The 24380-nt window shown below is 48.7% G+C and overlaps 1 protein-coding gene across 2 annotated transcripts in view; it reads right to left on the bottom strand.

The window, feature by feature from the left end:
• ablim1a (actin binding LIM protein 1a) overlaps nucleotides 1–23426 on the bottom strand; it is a gene marked incomplete at its 5' end in the record, with an annotated part of 42888 nt that extends 19462 nt beyond the window's left edge. The window contains 6 exons of one of the 2 annotated variants that reach the window (XM_084470435.1): nucleotides 142–235; nucleotides 436–562; nucleotides 2578–2687; nucleotides 3442–3625; nucleotides 6857–6994; nucleotides 23336–23426. In XM_084470435.1, the coding sequence (XP_084326561.1) occupies nucleotides 142–235; nucleotides 436–562; nucleotides 2578–2687; nucleotides 3442–3625; nucleotides 6857–6994; nucleotides 23336–23426 (744 nt within the window). Of the gene's footprint in view, nucleotides 1–141; nucleotides 236–435; nucleotides 563–2577; nucleotides 2688–3441; nucleotides 3626–6856; nucleotides 6995–15573; nucleotides 15709–23335 lie in introns of those variants that run through there. The other variant, XM_084470434.1, reaches the window with a different exon arrangement.
• Between the last annotated feature and the right edge of the window lie 954 nt (nucleotides 23427–24380).

Genomic DNA, 24380 nt, shown 5'->3' with positions numbered 1-24380 from the left:
AAGATAATGACTCAAGAATGCAGTGAGCGAAGGCCTCAATGTCACATATAAATGTCAATATAGTCAATACATGCATAGGAGCTGTGTCTCCGACCACAGCGTAGCATCACGTCCACTCTAGCTGGCTTCTGATTGGCTTACCTCCAGCACCTTCCCTGTGATAAACTGCTGGCACGCCTCACACTGGACACCAAAGTGGATCTGGTAGTCCTTCTCACAGTAGGGGGCGCCATCCCTTAAAAGGACCAGAGAGAAAACATCAAAAGAGCTCGATGCTGATGAATACAGAATCGTTTGCATGTTTCGCCCCGGTCCAGCTGTGTGTGAGTGCGTGCGTCAGTGGGTGACGGTGAACCCAGGTGAGGGGCGTGTATGTGTGTGTGTGTGTGTGTGTGTGTGTGTGTGTGTGTGTGTGTGTGTGTGTGTGCTACGTACTTGCTGATGTACTCTCCGGTCAGGACTTTGGCGCAGGCCTTGCATTTGAAGCAGCCCAGGTGCCACTGCCGGTCCAACGCCAGGAGGGCCTGGCCGTTCTTAATGTCCCGACCGCAGCCGGCGCAGTCTGAGGAGTCACACGCACACACACACACACGCAAGCACACACATGTACGTACGCACACACACGCACAAAGACGCACACACAGACACATGCGCACACACGCACGCACCCACGTAGGCACACGCACGCAGGCACGCACACACACACACACACACACACACACACACGCACACGCACGCACGCACAAAGATGCACACACATACGCACACACATGCACACGCACACACACAAGGTGGAATAGCTTAGAAACATGATGAGCAGAAACATCGGGTTTCTGGAACAACTCTGAAAGTCTCGACTAATTGCAGGACACAGAAGGCATGCGGGAGTAAACCATCAATCAACACAACTGACAAGACACAAACAATGCCTGAGTGGGTGATGGTGGCAGTTCAGACTCCATTCACCAGAGGGCAATAGAGGGCAGTAGACAAACGCTCGTCTTGATTGGAAGGTGTCCTCTCAGACATAACCCTGAGCCTTATTCCATGGTGAACCTTGTTCCACACCAAGTAGTATGAGAGGCGTTTCCCCCCTCCTCTCTTTGTTAGCTTGGTAGCTGCGCTCTACGTCTAGGGATGCTAACTACGTCAGGCACCACCAGGACAAGAGGAGATGACGTGTGGAGAATCAGCATGCCTTATTTATAGGTGACCTCGTCTAAAAGCTCTACCACTTCCAGTATACCAGAGAGAGAGTGGGAGGGAGAGAGAGAGAGAGAGAGAGAGAGAGAGAGAGAGAGAGAGAGAGAGAGAGAGACGAAGAGAGGAAGAGAGGAAGAGGAAGAGAGGAAAAAAGAGAAAAGTAGCGAGATATGGAGAGAAAGAGAGAGAGAGAGAGAGAGAGAGAGATAGAGAGAGAGGGAGAGAGAGAGAGAGAGACGAAGAGAGAAAGAGAGGAAGAGAGGAAGAAAGAGAAAAGTAGCGAGAGACAGAGATATGGAGAGAAAGAGAGAGAGAGATGAAAAGAGGGATAAAGAGGAAGGGAGTGAAACAATGAAAAAATAGAAAGAGGGTAGAGATACATGAAAGGATTAGAGAGAGAGGAGGTAGGAATGGTTGTTCAAAAATTCTTTCTCTAGTCTGTGTTGGGCGGGGGGGGGGGGGGGGGGGTGAAGCATGGTCATGCATAATTTAGTCAGGCATGTCTTTTGTGTATTTCATGAAAAAAACATGGCTGAACACAGCGCCTGCACCGGGATGGTGGGGGGGGGGGGGGGGGGGTTATGGAGGAGCAGGACTGGTCTGGGATCTCATATCACACCATCCAGCACCTCCCACCACCCGCCACCCACACCTAGACTGGACGCCCCATAAGGAGCAGAACGAGAGGTGAAGCCCAGGATGTTCTCCAGAGCCGTGTAAAGCTGGATGGATGCTGTTGATAACTTGGGTATTGTCACTAAACAAAGCAGAGCTAAACAGCAGTAAATGACCACGTTTAAGAGATTGTTCTCCTTCGCTTCCTTTTTTGGACTTTGGGAATTTCTATATTTGGTCGGCAGTCATGCAACACTGCGATGACCTTTGGCTGCCCATCAGGGCCACAATAATAACTTCCACCCTCACCTCCACCTCCTCCACCTTCATCACCTCCACCACCCCCACCTCCACCACCTCCACCACCTCTACCACCTCTACCACCTCCACCACCTCCATCACCTTCACCACCTACATCACCACCTCCTCCACCTCTACCACCTTCACCACCTCCACCCCCTCCACCCCTCCACCTCCTCCACCACCTCCACCACCTCCATTACATTCAGTACAGTATGCCTGAATGTACTGGTGTACAGTAGGCATACTGGTGTTCAGTAGGCCTGGATGTACTGGTGTACAGTAGGCCTGAATGTACTGGTGTATGTGTACAGTAGGTCTGTACTGGTGTACAGTAGGTATATACTGGTGTACAGTGTGCCTGAATGTAGTGGTGTACAGTAGGCCTGAATGTGCTGGTTTATGTACTGGTGTACAGTAGCCCTGTAAGTGCTGGTGTTCAGGGGCTGCTGTACTCACTGCTGGAGCCCACCACGTCCTTGGGGCCCGGAGACATCGGCTGGACACAATACTGACACAGGCAGTCCTTCCCGTTAAAGGTCACCCTGTCACCAGCCGGGAAGGGACGTCTGTCAGGAGAGAGAGAGAGAGAGAGAGAGAGAGAGAGAGAGAGACAGAGAGTGAGAGCGACAGTTACAGCGACAGCGAGAGCGAGAGCGAGGGAGCGAGAGAGCGAGAGAGAGAGAGAGAAAGAGAGAGAGAGAGAGAGAGACAGAGAGAGAGACAGACAGACAGACAGACAGACAGACAGACAGACAGACAGAAAGACAGACAGAGAGAGAAAGAGAGGATGGGGTTTGCATCAGCTCAACAAGAAGTCAGATATGGACTGGATGTTCACTGTGGAGCACTTTGGGAAATGGAGTTATCCTTGATTCCTGTAGGCCTACAGAAAGCCTTCGGAGGTGGGGTGGCCTGGGGTTGGAGACCCAATTAAAAGCGTACAGTAGACTGCTGAGTGTGTCTTTAGTGTAATAGGATAGAAGTGGGGGCCAGGCAGTGGGGTTCAGAGTTCAGCCACACATCTTGAGCTTACACACGGCCTGAAGGGCATTATGGGAATCACTCTGGGCAGAGAGTGTTGGCTGTGTTCGCAGTATTGCTTGTGCGTGTGTGTGTGTGTGTATGTGTGTGTGTGTGTGTGTGTGGTGCATGTTTTTGTGTGTGCGCGTGTTTGCATGCGTGCGTGCGTCCATGTGTGCATGCTTGCATGTGCGTGCATGCACGTGTGTGTGTGTGCTCAGGTGTGTGCGTGCACGTGTGTGCGTGTATCCATGTGTGTGTGTGTGTGTGTGTGTGTCGGGGTGGAGGGTGGAGTCCTACTTGCAGATGGTGCAGACGAAGCAGGCCGGGTGGTAGGTCTTGCCCAGGGCGGTGACTACCTCGCCCTCCACAAAGTCCCCACAGCCGTTGCAGCGGGTGCCGTGCATGCGCTGGTAGTCCAGGGTGCACAGGTAGTCGCCATTCTTCATGAAGAACCCCCCCTGAGCTAGGTCACAGCCACACACTGAGACACACACACACACACACACACACACACAGACACAGACACAGACAGAAACAGAGAAACACACACACATCAGCACTTAGAGCTGGCCGTTTAGCACTCTGTTTCATGGTGTTAAGTCATGAAGGGTGCAGCATAACACACACCAAATCACACACAGCCGTTTATTCGTCCCGGCTTCGATTGCGTCCGCCTCTCTGGTCGGTGCTGAGGCGCTGTTATTGAATACTGGAGCCGCGGCGTGCTGACCAAAGAAGGCCTTGATGATGCACAGCTGCATTGTGACGCGGCATAACAATGGGTAACCACACAGAGCGGTCAAACCACCCTCCGATTCACAGAAGTAAAAGCCCCTTTACCCCGACCCCCTTTTTGCTGATCAACAGCAGAACCCAAAGCCCTCTCGTCCCTGTCATCTCGTGGAGATGGAGAGTGCGGGGATTGCGTGCGTGATCGTGTTGCTGCCAGGTCGAGCATACAGCAGCACTGTGTCGGTGCCGATAAGTAGCCTTCAGCAGGAGCATATCGACACAGTCTCACTTACAAGAGAGCTTCCTGTGATACAAACGTAACCTCGGCGACCTTGGACCAAGAATGAGAGCGCACAAAAAAAGAAAAAGAACACATTGGAAAACAATTGACTCGGCAGTTTCGATGTCGGTTCGGGTTATAAGAAGTCAACGCTCTGAGACTGTGTGATGACAGAGGACCTATTGGGTCGCTTGGAAATAAATGACATGAAGACTGACAGCCTTTCTTTGCTGCAATACCCCAGAGGCTGGAGCCTGGAACAATCCCGTGCTACATTATGTCAGTACGGAATTATGCAACTTCTTTGCAGTTTGACACAACATTGGCTATCGTCTGTATTCAGAGTCGCCTGCCCGAGTGTACCAGATTGTTTCAGTGAGTCAGCACGGCCCTCTGAAAGGATCCCTTCAGAGAAAAAGTGAATCGGAAGGCTGGATCCTTTCAATTTCAACGTGTAGCCAAGCACCCAAATCTAGCACCCAAATCTAACACCCAAACCGACCTCATTACTGAACACAATGGTCTGCTGTCACTGAACAAGACACCAACCAAACCGGAGAGAGAAGTGCAATCGGCGGGAGGACACTCTCTGTCGCTGAGATTTACATTTGTGTTGAGCGTTCCTAAGCTACGCGTCACAACAACGGTCGTCGAGGTGGCGACCAGCCGTCTGTGCACCTAACCAAATTGATTACGCTCACACGCCCTCACAGCTCACAGTATCCTGCGAGACGTTCCAAATCCATGATCTAATTGGAGCATTGTTTAGAGGTATGTTTCCTCCATTCCATGGTTTTTCCCCCTGATTGAGACTCCTGCTACAGCTAATCATTCTTATGCAATGAGCCCGACATGATCCGGGGATGAATGGAGCGAGCGTGCTACAGAGTCCCCTTTAATTGCATTAGGGGATCGGGGATGAGGAGATGAGCCCTCAGCCTAATCAGCCGGGGCGAGCTCATCAGTGGAGGACCGGTCACCTCCAATGGTTCCCCCTCCATGGAACCCCAGCTCGCTCCCCAGCTCTGTCTCTCTGACTCTCTGTCTCTCTATCTCTGTCTGTCTGTCTTCCCTCTCTCTCCCCCTCTACCTCTCTACCACTCCCTCTCTCTCCCCCTCTATCTCTCCCTCTCTCTCCCTCTCCACCTCTACCTCTCTCTCCCCCTCTACCTCTCCCTCTCTACCTCTCCCTCTCCCTCTCTCTACCTCTACCTCTACTACTCGCTGAGCTCTGTCTCTGTCTCTGTCTCTGCTCGCTGGAGCTTAAACACAACATGAGGAGAGACACAGGGGAGTGTGTTTGAAAGGTAAAAACCATAAAAGAAGAAATCTGTGTAGTGTCTGAGGCCCCGGCTCTAGATGAGTCATCTCTCCAGATACTCCTGCGTTAAAGGCATGAAGGATGACTTCTCATTCTTTAGATACATATTCCTTTGTATATAATCATTAGAAAGCTGATATTCATTAGTAAACAAACAACATACCGTTAACATTAGCAAGTCGACCTGATTTAAACCAACAGACATCAAAATATAAATCAGATATAATATTAGTCCGAGGTTGCTTTCAGCTCCAAGAGCTTTTTCTATCTCGTCTTGGACAGCCACATGTTGACACACACACACACACACACACACACAAACACAGGTGCAAACACAAACACATACATACACATACACACGTTTAGCTCTGTTGCTGCAGGCGTGTCTATCCACTTGGCAGGGACAGAATTAGGTACTAATCTGAGCATGTGCTTGTGTTATGCTGCATGTTATTCTGGGCCCAGAGCAAAGCCTGCCGTCTCCTACAGTGCGCTCCAGTCAACGTTTCACGTCTAAGAGCAGAGAGCCCGGGACCCAGCCTGGATGTCTGGCTGGTTGGCGCGTTGGCTCAGTTGGCTTGTCGGACCGCTCTTAAATGATCATAGGAGAATGCCAGCAATCTGTCGGCCATAAGGAGCCTTAATGCCAGAGGCTTTTCACCATCAACTGCAGGTGGTTAGATGTGTACAAGGAGGAATAAATGTTGTTTACTCCTGGGGTGAAAGGCTGCACAGGGTTAGAGAAGAGGTCCAACGCCAGGGACATTCACTGGCTGCTTCAAACTAGGGTGTCCTACCTCATGACACATGACTTCAGCAGCACTTGTCTGCCTGACTGAGGCCAATTATTTGACGTGTTCATGCTTTATCGACTGGAGCTGAAACCTTCGAGCCTTAGAACTTCAGGGTCCATGCCATGTTTCCACCAACATGATGTGTGTCATCAATGTGCCCATCAGAACGTTGGAAGATGCTAAATACTAAACATTTTACTTAGCATCGTGTAGCATCTTATCCTAGCTATTGCTAGCTTTGTTGTGTACGGGGAATGGGTTAACCTAGTGATTGTTAGTGCTTGGCACTTGTTTCTATGAACATCCTAACTGTACCAACAGCGATATATTGTTTCTCTTTCTTCTGAAAAATTTACTAATTGTAAGTCGCTTTGGATAAAAGCGTCTGCTAAATGCCCTACATGTAAATGTAAATGGGAGAGACAAAACTTTGGTAGGACTCCTTTAAATCTCCCTGTATGCATTACAACTAAGCTATTAGTTATTACTGTTTCCCCAAAGTGACACCACAGAGTAACGTCTGTCTGGGGGTGGGACCCCCCGTGGTCCCACTGTCCGTCCGGGTCGGCGGTCAGACTCACGTACCTTTGCAGGTGAAGCACTTGAGGTGGAAGTGCTTGCTCTGCACCCGCAGCACCTCCCCTTTACATGGCTCCTGACACTTGTAGCACGTGATCAGGGGCTTCTCGGTGGCGTGGTGGTGGGAGTCCTGCGCATGAGCCACTGGAAAGAGACACAAAGGGGAGAGACACAAGGTTACACGCAGCCCTGTCAGAACTCATGATACGGCTGAACCCGAGGTAGGACCATTGGTACAGATGGCTTGGGTTGCGTGATCACATCTGGAGACAAATTCAGTAATTCATCCATCCATTCATTCATTCATTCGTGCGTTTGTGCGTTCATTCATTCATTCATTCATTCCTTCACTCATTCGTTCATTCATTCATTTCTTCATTCATGACAATTACAACACATGGACACAAGGGTTCATGGGGATAGGATCCAGGGTAAAAAGGCTGTGATAGGGCCATTGGTTTGCTAATTGCTGCCATGGTGCATGTAAAAGAATGAACCTGAACCTGGGAAAATTAGGAGGAAAAGAGTATTGCACAACGTTGCACATAGGGTATGCACAATATGCAACTATTCCAGGGCTATGTTAGTTCCTACACATATCAAGTAATAACAGTCAACGGTTATATTATTCTGAAACTTTTAAGTCCCGTTCCTATTGCGGGAATGTACTGCATAGCGTATGGAAAACTGAGGTTGTGCGCGGCTTAATCATCTGTGGTTCAGCTGTTCCGGGTCAGTACATCACAGACCTGTTTGATGCGATCCCAACTGCATAACGGTACATTAGCCAGTGGCTGCCTACAGTGAATCGCTCAGACGAGCCTGCCACGTACAGTCACTGCACAGCCATTCATCCAGAGATACTCTGGGTTATGCTGCTGCTGCAACACCTCACATGTTTATCAGCTAAGACCAGAAGATTGTTACACATTCCACTGCATTAACAAGTATCTCTCTCTCTCTCTCTCTCTCTCTCTCTCTCTCTCTCTCTCTCTCTCTCTCTCTCTCTCTCTCTCTCTCTCTCTCTCTCTCTCTCTCTCTCTCTCTCTCTCTCTCTCTCTCTCTCTCTCTCTCTCTCTCTCTCTCTCTCTCTCTCTCTCTCTCTCTCTCTCTACCCCTCTCTCCCCTTTTTCTTGTCTCTCCCCGTCTCTCTCTTTCTACCTCTCTATATATAACTCTCAACCAGACACCCATATGTAGTTCATCTTCAGCAGGAGAACCAGGGGGAAAGTGGTCCTTGCCCTCAGTTCTCTCTGTCTTCGGTGCAGTAGGTGATGAGCTTGCGGGGCTAAAACAGTCTTCCGCTGTGAGACATTAGACACACTACATTATGGATGACTCCATCCGGCTGCCTTGCCCTTCACCTCGCAGGGAAGAAGCGGTGGCCCTCTCTCTCTCTCAGCCACCGTCCCTGCGCCACACGCAGTCTTCCTACCCCTACATCTACATCTACATCTACAGATACACAAACCTCCACCACAGACACACAAAGAGGTAAAAGGTACATGTGTTGTTGTATGTGTTGGTATGTCAGCCAACCGCAAACCTACGCAACATTCAGTGCATATTACGCAACACATTAAGCTTGACGATTGGAACGTGCAGACACACACTCACACAGACACACGTGAACAACACACACACATGGGCGGACACACACACACGCCCACACACACACACACACACACACACTGACTATCACACAACTGCACACACACACACACATGTGGATGAACCCACACATGCATGCACACACACACAAATACAGAAATGCTGACTATCAAACACCTGCACACACACACACACACACACACACATGCCCGACCATCCCACACATGCGCACACACACATGCACACACACACACACACACACACACACACACACAGACACACACACACACACACACACACACACACACACTCATTTGCACACCAAATACAATCTGCAGTACTCTCACAGAGCGAGAGAATGATCTGGAATGGTGGGCTGCTGTGAGAGCGGCGATGATGAGGCAGCAGCACAACAACGCCCGCGGCGCTGGAGGTGGTGGTGGGGGGGGTGCTGCTGCGGGGGGCTGTGGGGGGGGTGCGATGGGAACATGGAGGGAAGGTAGTGGGTGGGGGGGCTGGCAGACGTCTGCCTGGTGTCTCATGTGGTGACGACTTTGAGTGTCAGACCGGTGACTCATCCGACCAGAACCGGTCCGGGAAACAAGCCCTGCCTCCACGCCACTGTGTGTGTGTGTGTGTGTGTGTGTGTGTGTGTGTGTGTGTGTGTGTGTGTGTGTGTGTGTGTGTGTGTGTGCGGTGTGTGTGTACAATGTATACACCAGGTAGATTTCAGCACAACCATTGCTACACATCGGTCACATAGTTACAACCAGGACAGATATGTTTAACCATACACTGGTCAAAAAAGTACAACTAATTGAACCACGTCAACCGACGACATTCACACAACAGCTAATGGCTAACGCATCTACAGGCTAGCACTCTGCCGAGGCGCGCGTTTGCTGTGCATTCGACAACAACACGGCCGTATGAATTCTTCACATCGATACCAACTCGATTATTTAGGAGGAATATTACATAACAGTGTGAATCATTCTCAGGCAAACACGGGCGCAGCGCGCACAGTGAGGGTTGATATGAATTATACACCAGAGGAGCGCGGAGCTGAGGCAGAACCAGGACACCGTCTCTATGGGAGCCCAGGCTCAGTGTGCTGCACTGTGCTGCTGAATGAGGACCTGGCTAATCTCCTGGGGATAACACACAGCACACCTTCTGCTTTGTTCACACACATACATCGTACACACACACACACACACACACACACACACGTCCCATGCACACACACCTCATTACAAAACACACAAACGTATCCCATGCAGACCCATGCACACAGACATTACACACACACACACACACACACACACACACACACACACACATACAAACACACACACACACACACAATCCACATGAAGACAAACACACGCACACACACACACACACACACATTCAGGCAGACTAAGAGATTACACAAAATATGGATACGTAATATTTGTTTGTGTGTATAAAGACGCACATATACAAGCACCGATGACATTGTTAAAGGTACACACACATTATCACAAAAACACAGAAATTCAAAAATTCAGAGAAACAGGCACACACATTATACATGCATGAACACATTTTTGCTCTGTGACCTTTTTACTAGCTACACACACACACACACACACACACACACACACACACACACACACACACACACACACACACATACACACACACACGGGGGAGCTGAGGGAACAAAAAGCAGTGGAGCGGGAAAGAGCCTGCTCTCCATCTCCTGCCCCCCCACCTGACCGTCCATTTAGGGGGGCCCTGGGGGGCTTAGCCAGGGGGGATCAAGCGTCCAGGATAGGAGGCGGGAAGGAGCTGGAGGGGAGGGGCTAAGGGGAACGGGAGGTCAGCTTTTGAATTCCCAAGGGACCCGTTTCGGCCACTGACACGTGCGCCAGCCCTGCTGGTAAACAACCTCAGAGGGGGCGTGGCCAGGGGGGCGTGGCCGGGGGGACGCGACTGATGATGAGGCAGAAGACTGATGACTCGCTGGGTTTCGGCTCGCTGTAGAGCGTCGGGGGGAGGGTGAAGAAGGAGAAGATGAGGCCGGGACGTCTAGATGCTGGGTTGGTTTGGTGGTTTCCTAGCTGAAGGGTTCTTGGTTTCGACCTGAAAGCGTCCCTAATCTGAAGAACGTCCGGAATGAATGTCCGGAATGAACGTCCGGAAATGAATGAATGACTTCTTGAATGACTGAATGACTTCTGGAATGGCTGAATGACTTCTGTATTGAATTTCAATTGTTTGAGATAATGAAGAAAGGCAGACTTCTAAAAGACCTACCCTGATCAGGAAGTGAAGAGAGGCCTGAGACCAGCTCCCACAGCCTGGGCACATGGAACATCTGCTCATACATCCAAGCATTCGTTTTCAAGAAATGTTTGTATGTTGTATGTGTATGTATGTATGTATGTATGTATGTATGTATGTATGTATGTATGTATGTATGTATGTATGTGAGTGCAAATCAGTGAAATCGAACACTCATCTCCATTTAAATAAGTCAGTGTGCAAAGTTCCACAGATGTGTGCCCTTCTATAATGCACACACACACACACACACACACACACACACACACACACACACACACACACACAACACACACACACACACACACACACACACACACACACACACACACACGCACACAAGTGTTTGCCAGAAAGCCCAACTAGCCAATCCCTCTGGGACAGGGAGATTTGCTGGAGGCCCCTCCCAAAATGAATATGACATAGATCCAGTAGACGTATGTCCCCTGAGGTATCGCTTATTGAAAGTGTGTCGGTTTTTGTGTGTCACTATATATGTGTGTTTGACTATGTGTATGTGTATACACAAGTGGAGGTGTACCAGTGTTTATTTGTGTCTTTGTGTGTTCGGGTGTGAATGTGTGTGTGTGCGTGTGTGCGGTGTGCGTGTGTGTGGTGTGTGTGTGTGTGTGTGTGTGTGTGTGTGCACGCTTGGGAAGCTTGGGGTGTGTGGCTCTTCATCACAGTTATAACAAGGAGTCTATGACTCCGCCCACTCATGAATATGTATAAAGCTGCCTATTCACACACACACAGACACACACAACACACACACACACACACACACACACACACACACACACACACACATACCAGACACACACACACCTCACACACACACAGTCAGCAGCCCCCTATACCCTGGCACCAGCAGCCCAGACAAAGCACTTCAAACACGGCACAAATTGCAGAATCTGTGGGGGTTGAATGGAGGTGTCTGTGGGGGGGGGGGAGTGTGTGTGTGGGTGGGGGGTCTGTTGCTGTGTGTGTGTGTGTGTGTGTGTGTGTGTGTGTGTGTGTGTGTGTGTGTGTGTGTGTGTGTGTGTGTGTGTGTGTGGGGGTGGTGGTGTCCCTATCTACTTCAACCAGCCCCAAACCTAAATCACAAGGGGGACCGCGACCTCCCTGCATAATGATGGACTACCCTGAACGTCGGGAGGGAGCTCACGACCAGAGTGCTTGAAGGGCTCGTTCGTCCCAGGGTAGGGGGTGGTAGCAGCCCCACTCCCAGCCCAGCCACTCGTCATCCAGGGCCGGGATGCTGGCGCCGCAGCGGCCCGCACTGGGCCATTGTGTTGCGTGTGTTGTGTTGTGACACCTCGAGACCTGGACGGAGCCCACAGGCCCCGCATCACACACTTCCTGCTCTAATCCCGTTTAAAAGGCATGGCTTTGGGAGGGGGGGAGAGAGAGAGAGAGTGGGGGAAAGAGAGAGAGAGAGAGAGAGAGAGAGAGAGAGAGAGAGAGAGTGGGGAAAGAGAGAGAGAGAGTGTAGGAAAGAGACGAGAGCGAGAGAGAGTGGGGAAAGAGAGAGAGAGGGGAGAGAGAGAGAGAGTGGGGGAAAGAGAAAGAGAGAAAGAGAGAGAGAGAGAGAGAGAGAGAGAGAGAGCAAGAGATGAGAGAGAGAGAGAGAGAAGAGAAAGAGAGAGAGAGAGAGAACAAGCGAGTGGGAGAGAGAGAGCAGTAGATACTATGTATATAGACTGGTAGTTGTTTGTACCTGCCCATTGTATTACAGGGGCTCTTCTGGCCTTGTTATTTCACGCTGTGTATTTTAAGCTGCCGGCGGTCTCCTCTCCCCCTCACTCCTCCTCTTATCTTTACTATCTGCTCTGTGGGCCAGCTGTACAAATAGTCTGAGCGCCAGCAACAGGGCCGGCGTGCACTACTGTCTGTGACTGGGTTTAGATCCCCCCCCCCTACCATCTCCACCACCACCATGACCACCATTACCACCAATGACCATCACCAACACTGCCACTACTACCTCCACCACAACCACCATCCCCATCACCACCACCAACACCACCCACCAACATCACCACCAACAACAAGTTAAGAAGTTGAAGCATGGCGGTCCCGGACGTAGTGGCGGAAAGAGTGCGACCACAGCTCCATCACAGCATCAGCTTTCCAGAGCTAACCGTGCAACCCTGAAGCTCTACGTCACGGTGGGATCCTGGGGGGTCCGAGTTTCCCTGGCATGAGGCACAGAGCCGTGCACCGTGAACCGTGCACGTGAGCCCGTGCACGTGACAGTGATTATCTCAGAGCTGGGAGTCAGCAGAGGCACGGTGTCTCACTCACACAATAGAACAGCAGACTGTGCAGTAAGCAATCACACACACACGCACACACACTCACACACACACGCACACACACACGCACACAGAGGTTGATAGAGAGAGACTGTTAAACACAGTGCCGGGGAAATAAAGAGCCCAGCACAGAGAGATTTATGATGATAGTTAAAGATTACAGAGAGAGAGAGAGAGAGAGAGAAGAGAGCGAAGATGCGAGAGAGAGTGAGAAAGAGAGAGAGAGACGAGAGAGAGAGAGAGCGAGACGAGAGAGATAGAGAGACCCGATGAGATAGAGAGAGAGAGAGAGAGAGAGAGAGAGAGAGAGAGAGAGATGCAGAGACAGAGACAGAGATATTCAGGGAAAGTTATTGACTGAAGATTGCAGCCATTGAACTATACAGGAATGGTGCTATCATCTACTTGCTCCAATCTTAAAGTGCAAGTAGATGATAATGGGGGGAAACACACACAACACAGACACACACAACACAAGGGCCATGAGTGTGCCCTTATAAATAACTAAGTATCCTTGAGGATATTCTTAGCCCCTAATGCTAACGCTGCAGACTCTTGTCTATGAATCATCACTTACAGCCGAGAGGTTTTATTATAATTGGTGGTTCGGTGACGAATGTACACATCGCTTGCGTATGCCCTCCACTTTGGCGGTCGGAAACACACACCTGGTCCCTCACAGGTCACGTGATCACTGAGCGATGTTGTACACTCCTTCAATTCCTTCTATATTCTGTGGAAAATACGTTCCCGGAGTTTGCTGTTTGCATACAAAATGACAAACAAAACGATGATCATCTAGGAAGACAAATGTTGTATGTGCCAGGACGTATTGTAGTTTGTACGTCCTCCTGGCACTTAATGTAAGCACTTATTGTATGTTGTACATCCTGGAACTTAAACATAGTAGTTAGCATTGTGTAGCATCTTATCCTAGCTATCTTTGTTGTGTACTTGGTTTCATGAACATCCTTGCTGTACCAATACTGTATTGTTGTTTCTCCTTCTTCCAACAAATGTACTTATTTGGATAAGTTGATTTTGGATAAAAGCGTCTGCTAAATGCCCTTACTGTAAATGTAATGTGTAGCAAGCAGGGTCGTTTGTTACATCTTCAGGGTCAACCCCTTCCGGTAAGGATTCGGAAACGTTGATATTCCGGCGCAGGAGAGTATGGAAAATGTACAAAAAAACAACTTGAACTGAACAACTCGTTGGTCCCCCAACCAACAGTGGGGACCTTCAAGGTGTATCTACTCTGGCAACATAGTCGACCGTTTCAGAGACATCAAGATAGCATATGAGAGGGCTCTTCAAGTGTGAAGGAATTTCATTTTGGAAACCTTGCCGTAACACTATCCTCCTCGGACATAGCAGCAGAACCCTTCTCAGAGGTGAGTGGCCCCTGTGGTATGCTAAGATTAGGAAAACACGAGACATACCAGCGCAGGCTATCGCAGCTACACCATTCACCCTGATTCAATTTGACTATTTACTTTTGCGTGTTGAAGTGTTAACTCAACCAGGAGCTATGTGGGAATCCAGTGAGAAAAAACTATTTCCATAACAACTTGAAAACTCTCTATAGTAATTTGGCCCTATGTTACTAACAACATATCTACTGGCATGTATCCTCATTTGATTGACACAAGTGCATTTGGCCTATTGAGAGTCATAAGTTCACAACACAAGGACTCTCTCCCCCTCTTTTGCAGACCTATGAATGAGGCCACAGCTGACAACAATGGAGGGTACCTATTAGCTGGTTGCCATGGTAACGGCTGCAGACTGAGACAGAGTGTGAGAGAGAGAGAGAGAGAGCGAGCAAAGGAAAGAGAGAGGCAGCGACAGAGAGAGAGAGAGAGAGAGAGAGAGAGAGAGAGAGAGAGCGAGAGGCTGTTCTGCGCAGTGTGCTTCCCATCACTAGTACTCTACTTTTTCCTCCGCACACGTTATGCACGGACCCAACCCCTGTTCCCGGACATACTCAGCCTCCATCGAGCACCCCAGAGTGCCGTTTGTTTTAGTCACGGCCCCATACATTCAGCTGCCGGCTTTGTTCAAAGGAACATTTACATTCACGCCGGCACGCTTCACACACACACACACACACACAGAGAACCCGTCAGAAGGGAGTTTTTAACGGGGTCTACCCTGCCTCACGGTGCCCCTAAACAACGCCAGCTTCCTGTGGGTTCAGACGCAACCAGGGGAACACAGCTCTCTACCGTGTGTCATGCCTTCGAGCACATCCACCAAAATCACAGCGTTTTTCTCAGACTGCAAAACATCCCTCAACAGTCATCCACAGTTCAAACGCACCAAACTTAGCATGCAGGATACAGCGGCAGCGGCATCAATCGCAAAACACAAAACCAGGGCACAGCTGCACAACCCCGCACCCCACCACACCGTCACGTCCACGCCACAGAGACACACCTTCCACATTGCCGCGGACAGTACCTTTCTCTTTGACCATGACCATCGGACCCCCGCTGAACCCCGGCTACAGAAACAGCTCCTCGGCGACAGGGAAGACCGGTGCCTGGCCGCTGCTACAATCCCCCCGCTCAGGGAGGAACAAAAACCAAAAGGGAGCGAGGGAAAGAGAGAGAGTAGAGCTAAGGAAGGGAGAGAGAGAGAGATGAGTAATTTAAAGAAAGCAAGAGAGGGGGGGAGAGAAAGAGAGAGAGAGAGAGAATGGGGTGTAGGATATAAAAGCTCTCTCCACTGAAAGCCAGCGCGGTAGCGTGCGCTGTCTCCTGGCGTTCTGTTTTTTTCCCAGCCATCCCTCCTCCTCCTCCTCCTCCTCCTGCTCCACTCTCCCTCCCCTCTCCGCTCCTCTGCCCCTCCCTCCCCAGCCCCTCTGTTGTGTCAGCCGCCTCCTCATTGCAGTAATCAGGTGCCTGCTGCTGCTGTGTCTACTGTCCCTGCTGCTGCTGTCTCTACTGCTGCTGTGTCTACTGTCCCTGCTGCTGTGTCTCTACGGTCTCTACTGTCCCTGCTGCTGCTGTCTCTACTGTCTCTACTGTCTCTGCTGCTGCTGTCTCTGCTGCTGCTGTCTCTACTGTCCCTGCTGCTGCTGTCTCTACTGTCCCTGCTGCTGTTGTCTCTACTGTCTCTACTGCTGCTGTCTACTGTCTCTACTGCTGCTGTCTCTACTGTTGCTGTCTCTACTGCTGCTGTCTCTATTATCTCTACTGTCTCTACTGCTGTTTTCTCGATTGTCTCTATTTCTTCATCTGTACTATGGCTAATTCTACAGTAACTGATGATGTCTCTAATGCTGTCTCTACTGTCTCTACTACTGCTGTCTGTACTACTCCTGTCTCTATTGTCCCTTCTGCTGTTGTCTCTATTGCTGTTGTCTCTACTTCTGCTGTCTCCACTACTGATGTGTCTACTGTCTCTTCTGCTTGTTGTATCTATGGTCTCTACTGCAGCTTTCTCTAATGCCTCTACTACTGCTTTCTCTACTTCTGCTGGCTCTATGCTATTTTCTCTACTGTCTCTACTGCCATTCATGTTCATCATTTCTGCTACTGCTTCCACCTGTGAACATACAACAAGCAACATAGATGTGAACGCAAACATACATATAATCTATACACACATGAAAGACACACACGCACACTCATTACAGCATCATTAAGATACAAGGCACCTAAACAAATAGCCAATTAGTCTGGGTTAGATGATACGTACTATATGGCCGGGCTTACCTTAAACCTCATCCTAAACTCCTGAAGCCCCACACACACACACACACACACACACACACACACACACACACACACACACACACACACACAGTTGTCATGGCAGCACCAGTACGATGGGGGGGTCAGACAGGGGTCAGTGATAGGTCATAGGTCAGGATCTTCATCCAGGACCATCACATCAGATCCTCTGTGAGCCAATCACAGATCACAGGGGGCAGGGCTCATGACCCCTGACCCTCTGACAGGAAGAAATCATATGCAAAATGTTTGTGTGAGCATCTCTTACTGGCCACTACAAACAGCCTCCCATGAGTAACATGAACTATATAACCTCAAAGATATATAATATTACTTTAAAGCTGTGATATTATGCCTTCTAATCTGGATAGAGCAGTATACCAGCCTACCCAGTAGACTGTAGCAAATGTTGCTTATCTATCCATCATACATCTAGCTGGACAATCCCCCTTGAGATGTAACTAAAACACAGGAATGGCTAATCACACTCACACCTGGTGGCCTAACATCACCCCTTTACTGTACATAAAGTTGTTGTACTGCTAGGTCTGGTCTATTGAAATAATTTATATTGCATCATGGTCAAAGCAAAAATAAAATGGATCATACTATATGTTGGCCATCCCATAATATGACAAGGCCTTTCTGATTATATTAATCCAGCACCATTCCACACCAGAACCAGGTATGACCAGGGCTCCATCGCCACTCTCTGTGGTGTGAGGTGGACTTCCTGTGTCTTACCGATTGGGCTGTGATAGTGATGCATCAGCAACGCCTCCAGAACTGCTGATTCAGGGAAACCATTATGCATTCTGAGCGCATCCCTGGCTAGCAGTGTCAAACTCTGCCCCCTGCTGGACAAACCCAGACTGTACACCCAATTTTCTATCACTTGCCCTGCGTTCGGAGTTCCAATACCCATATTACCGTATTATTTAGTATACCCAATACATAGTATGGAAAATGCAGTATGCCAAAAATACCAGGATGTATGCATTTCACAGTATGCAAGCCAGCATGTTTTTTTGCTATCACATCGACCCGTGTGATAGCAAATGGGTGTTAATGGGTGGCACCACAGGTGTGCTGATCAGTGAAATCACCGGTCGGTCAATGTATGTCCCAAATTGTATGCATTCTGTGTGCAACAGTACGTACTTTGTAAGGGAAGCTGCAGTACGTAGGCCTACTACAAGAAAAACTTAAACTTAAACTTAAAAACAGAAACAACAAATACTTTGCCACCATTTCAATGGTGCTCAATTCTGTTCTCATCTTCTCTTTCAATGCTTTTTTTCTGTTAAGCGTATTCCGTTGCTAAGAAAAGAGCTACATCAGTGCAATGCATAATTATTATTATTATTATTATAGCCTACTCAAAGCATCTAAAAGACGGGGGTGGAATAAAATAGTCTCCGCCTACCGAATGTGGCGGAGAGACTAGAGAGATCTCATGTTGCTTCATTATCTCGCTTACCCTGCAATTATATTTCTAGACCTGGCGGTTCAGCTTCCCCTGCTCCTCTGCTAAATGAGCCGCAAAGTCTATTGACCATGGACGGAGGATCGGTTATTTCGTTAAACTTTATACAGCCTTCCGCCTGGGCACGTCTCAGCAGCCCGCAGCGACGTGTGACGTGTGTGTTTGTAATGTAAGAAATAATTGTATAATCACTGAACGCAGTGTGACATTAAAATAATGCTATGCGTTTAATGCATTACAGATTTCAATAATATGGACCATTTCATTGGTTAAGCCACGCTGATCTTAATAGGTCAAAGCACGTGTGTGTGTGTGTGTGTGTGTGTGTGTGTGTGTGTGTGTGTGTGTGTGTGTGTGTGTGTGTTTAGTGTCGGTGGAATTAAAATGCCATAAGAGGATAGGCTGTAGGATATTAAAAACCAAGGCGCAAACACACACACACACACACACACACACACACACACAGACACATACATAGATATATAAAGAAAGATGAAAGATCTGCAAAATATGCTATTTGCTACCTTTGCTATCACTATTTTCTGTTCCTGTGTTAATATTACGTTTTGTCTGCTATGTGTAAATCATCCGTGGGACCCATTAAAGGCGCTGTATTAATCAAAGTTATTAATATAATAATAATTATAAATCTATTTCAGAATAGAGGAAACCATTAAAGTGTCTTAATGAGGGTGAGTGTTTGTGTGTGTTTGTGTGTGGCTTTGTGGCCACACACAAACACTCTTCCATATCAATAATGCAATTGAAGAACTGGCCAAGTTCTCTCCTTCGTGTGCATTCGGGCAGCTCGTCCAACGTTGTTACGATGTCATTCATAAACCAAATCCAATAAAAACTCTGTAGCTTACTTGTGAATAATGCACACATTTGCAGACTGGCTCTTCAAACAGTGCAGAGGGTTTTTTTCCACGATGGACAGAGGTGAGCGTTCACTGAGGAAATGCAATGGCTTGACTAGGACTTTAATCGATACATAGACCACCTTTCACCTTTCACCTTTAGCTTGACCCCTAACTGACCACAATAGTCTCTGGGTTGACCTCTCTGGACTCCAATGGTGAACCCAGTGACATGTCCAGCGTTCAGTTGTTGGACGCAGAGGTTCCAGAAACATCACTTCATTGCGGTGACCACTCTGTAATCTCGCTGTAAGCCCCCGTGTCGGAATGCTTAGCCCAAACACGGCCAGCCCCCTGAACACGCTTCTCCTCACATCACTTTGCAGACTACCGATTCAATTCCATAATGTCCTACTTTCCCCAGAAATCATTTTTCCTTATTTTCTTCTGTTGTTGCCTTGTGTGTAGTGTGTGTTTACATAACACGATGCATAATGATATTTATTTTCTAAACAAGGTCATATGGGACGAGCCAAAAGAGGTGCAATTAACAACTCTGGCTCCCTTATGCAACACCACATCCACTCGCTGTCAGCCTCCTACTGACTAACGGCTATATAGCATACGGCACATAATGGGCTTATCATGTACTTCAACGGTGAAGTAAATGAGGTGATAATATAAATAATAAAAAATAAAGATAAATACTAAGTGGCCCTTATATTATAGCGGCTGTACTTTGTTATATTAGATATTTGCATTGCAGGCATCATGTTTTGTCTTCAGCCAATAGCTGTGAGAAAGACCAGCCACACTCCATCATTATTATCAGACAGATAGATAGATAATATATAAATGGATAGATAGATGAATAATAGATAGATAGATAATAGATAGATAGATAGATAGATAGATAATAGATAGATAATATATCGATACATACATACATAGATAATAGATAGATACATAATAGATAGGTATACAGACCAAAGTGAGAGAATCAGAGAGACAGAGACTGAAAGAGAGAAATATACTGTACAGAGAGCGAAAGAGAGACAGAGACAGAGAAAGAGACCTGAGACGGAGAGAGAGAGGGAGCAAAACAGCCAGGGACAGACAGACAGAGAACGAGTGGGAGAGACTGCACAGAGAAAGCGTGAGAGTGAGAGAGAGAGAGAGTTAGAGAGTTAGAGAGTTAGAGATAGACAGCGAGCGCTACCTGACGCCACCTCGCTGAGCCTCTCACTCAGGTAGTAGTCGTGGGGGTTGAGGTAGGGGACCTGGTCCATGTACTGCTTGGGGATGAGGTACAGCACCTCGGCCACGTGGCCGTCCTCGATGATGGACATGCGCTTCACCGAGCTCTTGCGCTTCACACGCACGCGGTCCACGCCGTGGCTGTGGCTGGAGCTGCACAGCTTGCCCAGGCTGTTGAGGCTGGGCCGGGTGGGCCGGGTGGGCATGGTGGCGCTCTCTGCCCCCCCCCCCTCCGGACCTCCACGCAGAAGTAGGATGACGTGCAGCAGGTGGACAGTGACGGCCTCCCTGGTCAGCCCCCTGGTCGCTAACTCCCCACGACAGATGGGCGTCGGCCACTAGGACGGGACATCAAAGTCCTCCCCGAAGCTCGGATGAACGAATCTCACCTCAAAATCCGAAAAAGTGGGGAATGTAAACAAACTGAAAAAACAAGTTTGATTGAGGTGAATTATCAGGGCTGGCTTCAAAATGGATCCACCTCCTTGAGTCTGTGGTCCCGCCTACAGCGAGCTTCAGAGAACCTTCAGCAGATGTTCCGCGTCTCCAGGGGCCCTGGTGACTGGCCCGGGGCGGTGGAGAGAGGACAGATATATCGGGCATGAGACGTCCCGGCGGTCTGAGCGCGGAGGGACAGCGATGGATGGACAGAGGGGGGATGAGGCGCTCCCTGCAGATTGTCTTCAGCCTGGTGCCTTAAGGGGATTTACGGCTGCTGACGTTGAGCCTGTGATTATCTGCTGGGTGGGGTTAGGTGGAGGGCTGGTGGCTCAGCTCAGTGCACTGCCCAGGGTGGGTCACGTCCCCTCCCCCCCTCCCTCCCATACCTGATTGAAAGCACCTCCCTCCCTTACCTGATTGAAAGCACTGATTGGAAAGCACTGCAATGGTACAGAAAACAACCACAAGGAAACAAGGAGCGAAAGTGTGCCACAGACATACACCTGTCTCTCAGCTATTGAGATGCACATAATTTGTGTTTCATCATGTGTTTAAAGTGTAGGGTTTATTTTTCCATATTGCGATTATCCCACATCGCTATCGCATTAAAAACCCCTCAATCTGTTCCAATGATTCATGAATTAACCTAATACACTGTAGTTCATTAGCTGTGATTTAACCTAATACACTGTAGTTCACTACCTGTGATCTAAACTAATACACTGTACATAAACTTCATTACCTCAAGAAAGATGTTGAGAATTTGGGTTCAGCAATCGATTATGCGAGAGAGGTCGAAACACACACGGACCAACACACACACACACACACACACACACACACACACACACACACACACACACACACACGTGTATTTAAAGAGTACATCTATGGTGTAGCTGGATCTGTGCAAGGTAAAAACCAGAAGGATATTCTGCAAGCCTCCCTATCTATCAGCAGAAGATATTTGGCTTCAGTATCGGAAAAAACATTGTGACGCACTCATTTTCCAGCGGGCAACGCAAGCGGATTAGGGGGATGATAACTTTGTTAGGAGGCATGTTCTGGGCTTGTAATCTTGAAACCATCAAATGTTGGAAAATATTAGCAGAAAGGCTTTGGCGAGCCTGAATGATATCACCACCATCTCCTGTAGTTGGATCACTTCTGTTTGGATTTAAATCAGAGGAGTCAATGCATCTCCACCTTGCCCGGAAGTGGGAGGCTAGGTTTTTCATTCTTATCATTGGGAAATCATAATATTATTTTGCCTATGAGGGACCAAATGAGATAGATATAGTGCACTATGGGACATTATGTTGCATTAAGTCGCAAGTATGTGCCTTAAGGACAAAACAAATCTACTGGCAGCCCAATTTAACCCAGGAATCCTTTTGCTCTCTAAATACATTTCGGCAACAATTTCCATTAAAATTTTGTGCCATGAAAAAACGATTCATATTTAACCACACAATAATTAAGGTTAACATCAGACACAACCTACATTTTGACTTAACAGCACTAAATAATTCACAAAAGTACTGCTGGCTGACCTAAAAATCCACCCATGCCTTCATCCACCACACAGACAGTCCCTATGACCAGAGACATGCAAACCCGAGGGAGATACCACTGCCAGCACAGCAATGACAAAGCAGAAACAACCCCTACAAAGGGGAGTTGTAGGTTGTAGGGCTTGGCCGCTTCTTTTCATACAACAATCTCATCCACAGTAGCTGCCCCACTACTAGCTCCAGCTAGAAACTGAGCATAGACTACTATACTACGACTAGTACCGCCACAAGTACAGCGTTCTCTCTGTCGTTATCTAATAGCAGTCTCACAACAACACACAACAAGGCTTCTTAATCCCCAGTATCAGTGGGAAACACAAAGTAATGGTTTCCATTACCAGAGATTGAAAAGAGATGAAGAAGGGTGTAGAGGACACGCAGCAAAGTCTAATGACTACCATAAATCCCCCCCCCCCCCCAACACACACACACACACACCCACACACCCACACACACACCCACACACGCTCCCTCGTCCTCCTCAGAGATGGGGGGGGGGGGGACAAAGAGGACATCGCTGTACTGCAGCAGCATAGCCCAGATTCCCCCCCATCACTGTTAACTCTCTTCATGGCACACTTTTTACAAGGAGTGATGCGCTGGTTAGCGCATCACTCCTTGTAAAAAGTGTGCCATGAAGAGAGAACACACACACACACACACACACAGACACACACACGCACACACACACACACTCTCCAGCACGACACGCGTGTAGCCCCGCTGTGCTAGCCGACACACACACACACACACACACACACACAGAGTCAGCACCAGCTCCTTATCGGACTAAACCAAAACAGTAATCACACACAAGCACACACATAAAGCCCAGTTTGCTTTATTGGACTCGAGGCGTTGCCTTACCGTCCAGTCCGAAGCAGGAGGTGATATGTTGGGCGTAGTTGCAGAGCCCGGAGTAGCCCGGCTGCTGGCTCACTGCGTGTCTCTCCTCCATCTCTTCACACACTCACTCTCACTCAGACACACACATATAGACACACACACACACACACACACATAGAGAACGACCCATCCGGTTGCACTTGCTACCTCCCCTCCCCGCATCTATTATTCAGGCTTTGGCCCCAACCAACCGACACACACACACACACACACACACACACACACGCGCGCGTGCACGTGTACGCACACGCACACCCAGGAAAACAGCACAGAAAATCAAAGCACATGCGCATGGAGATGCACTCATAAATAGACACACGCGCACGCCCACACACACACACACACACACACACACACACACACACACACACACACACACACACACACACACACACACACACACAGGGACAGGGAGAAGTGCTGAGCCAGCAGGTGGTGCTGCCGAGCGTGGGCTGTCCTCTCTGTCGGCCAGAGGAGAAGGGAAGGCGTCACGTCGGGTTGGCTGCTGACACAGAGGGGAGCAGCGGCGGGACACCTCATTGGCTGCTCAATATTACCATATGCTAATGAGGAGACTGTCTGAGGACTCTGAGGAGTCGTACTTCTACTCTAATCAATGACTTTTCCCCAAATAATATTCAGCTTTATAACAGATGTGTAAGGTGAGGGGAGTCGACTCACAACCAAAGGTTCTGGGTTTGATGCCCATTGTCCCCAGCCTTTCTATAAGCATCCTTAAACAATACGCCAAACACCTATCTGCTCCTTAGTGACAATATACCTGAATTCACTCTAGGCCACTTTGGAATACAGTTTCTGTTAAAGGACTGAATATTCATGTACGATTCAGGGATGGATGAACGTAGATGGCGATATCGTCAGTCTCACACTTCTTAGACAGGGTAAACTTCTTAGACAGATGAGTTTCTCTTCAAACATTCAACCTCTAACTAAAGGAGGTCATCTCAGACCACAGGAACCAGCTCACATGCGAAACCAGCCACAG

Source organism: Micromesistius poutassou, assembly GCF_964030765.1.
Source record: "Micromesistius poutassou genome assembly, chromosome: 7".
NCBI classification, from domain to species: domain Eukaryota; kingdom Metazoa; phylum Chordata; class Actinopteri; order Gadiformes; family Gadidae; genus Micromesistius; species Micromesistius poutassou.
The sequence above is the reverse complement of the archived record's forward strand: the minus strand, read 5'-3'. Positions and strand labels throughout refer to the sequence as shown.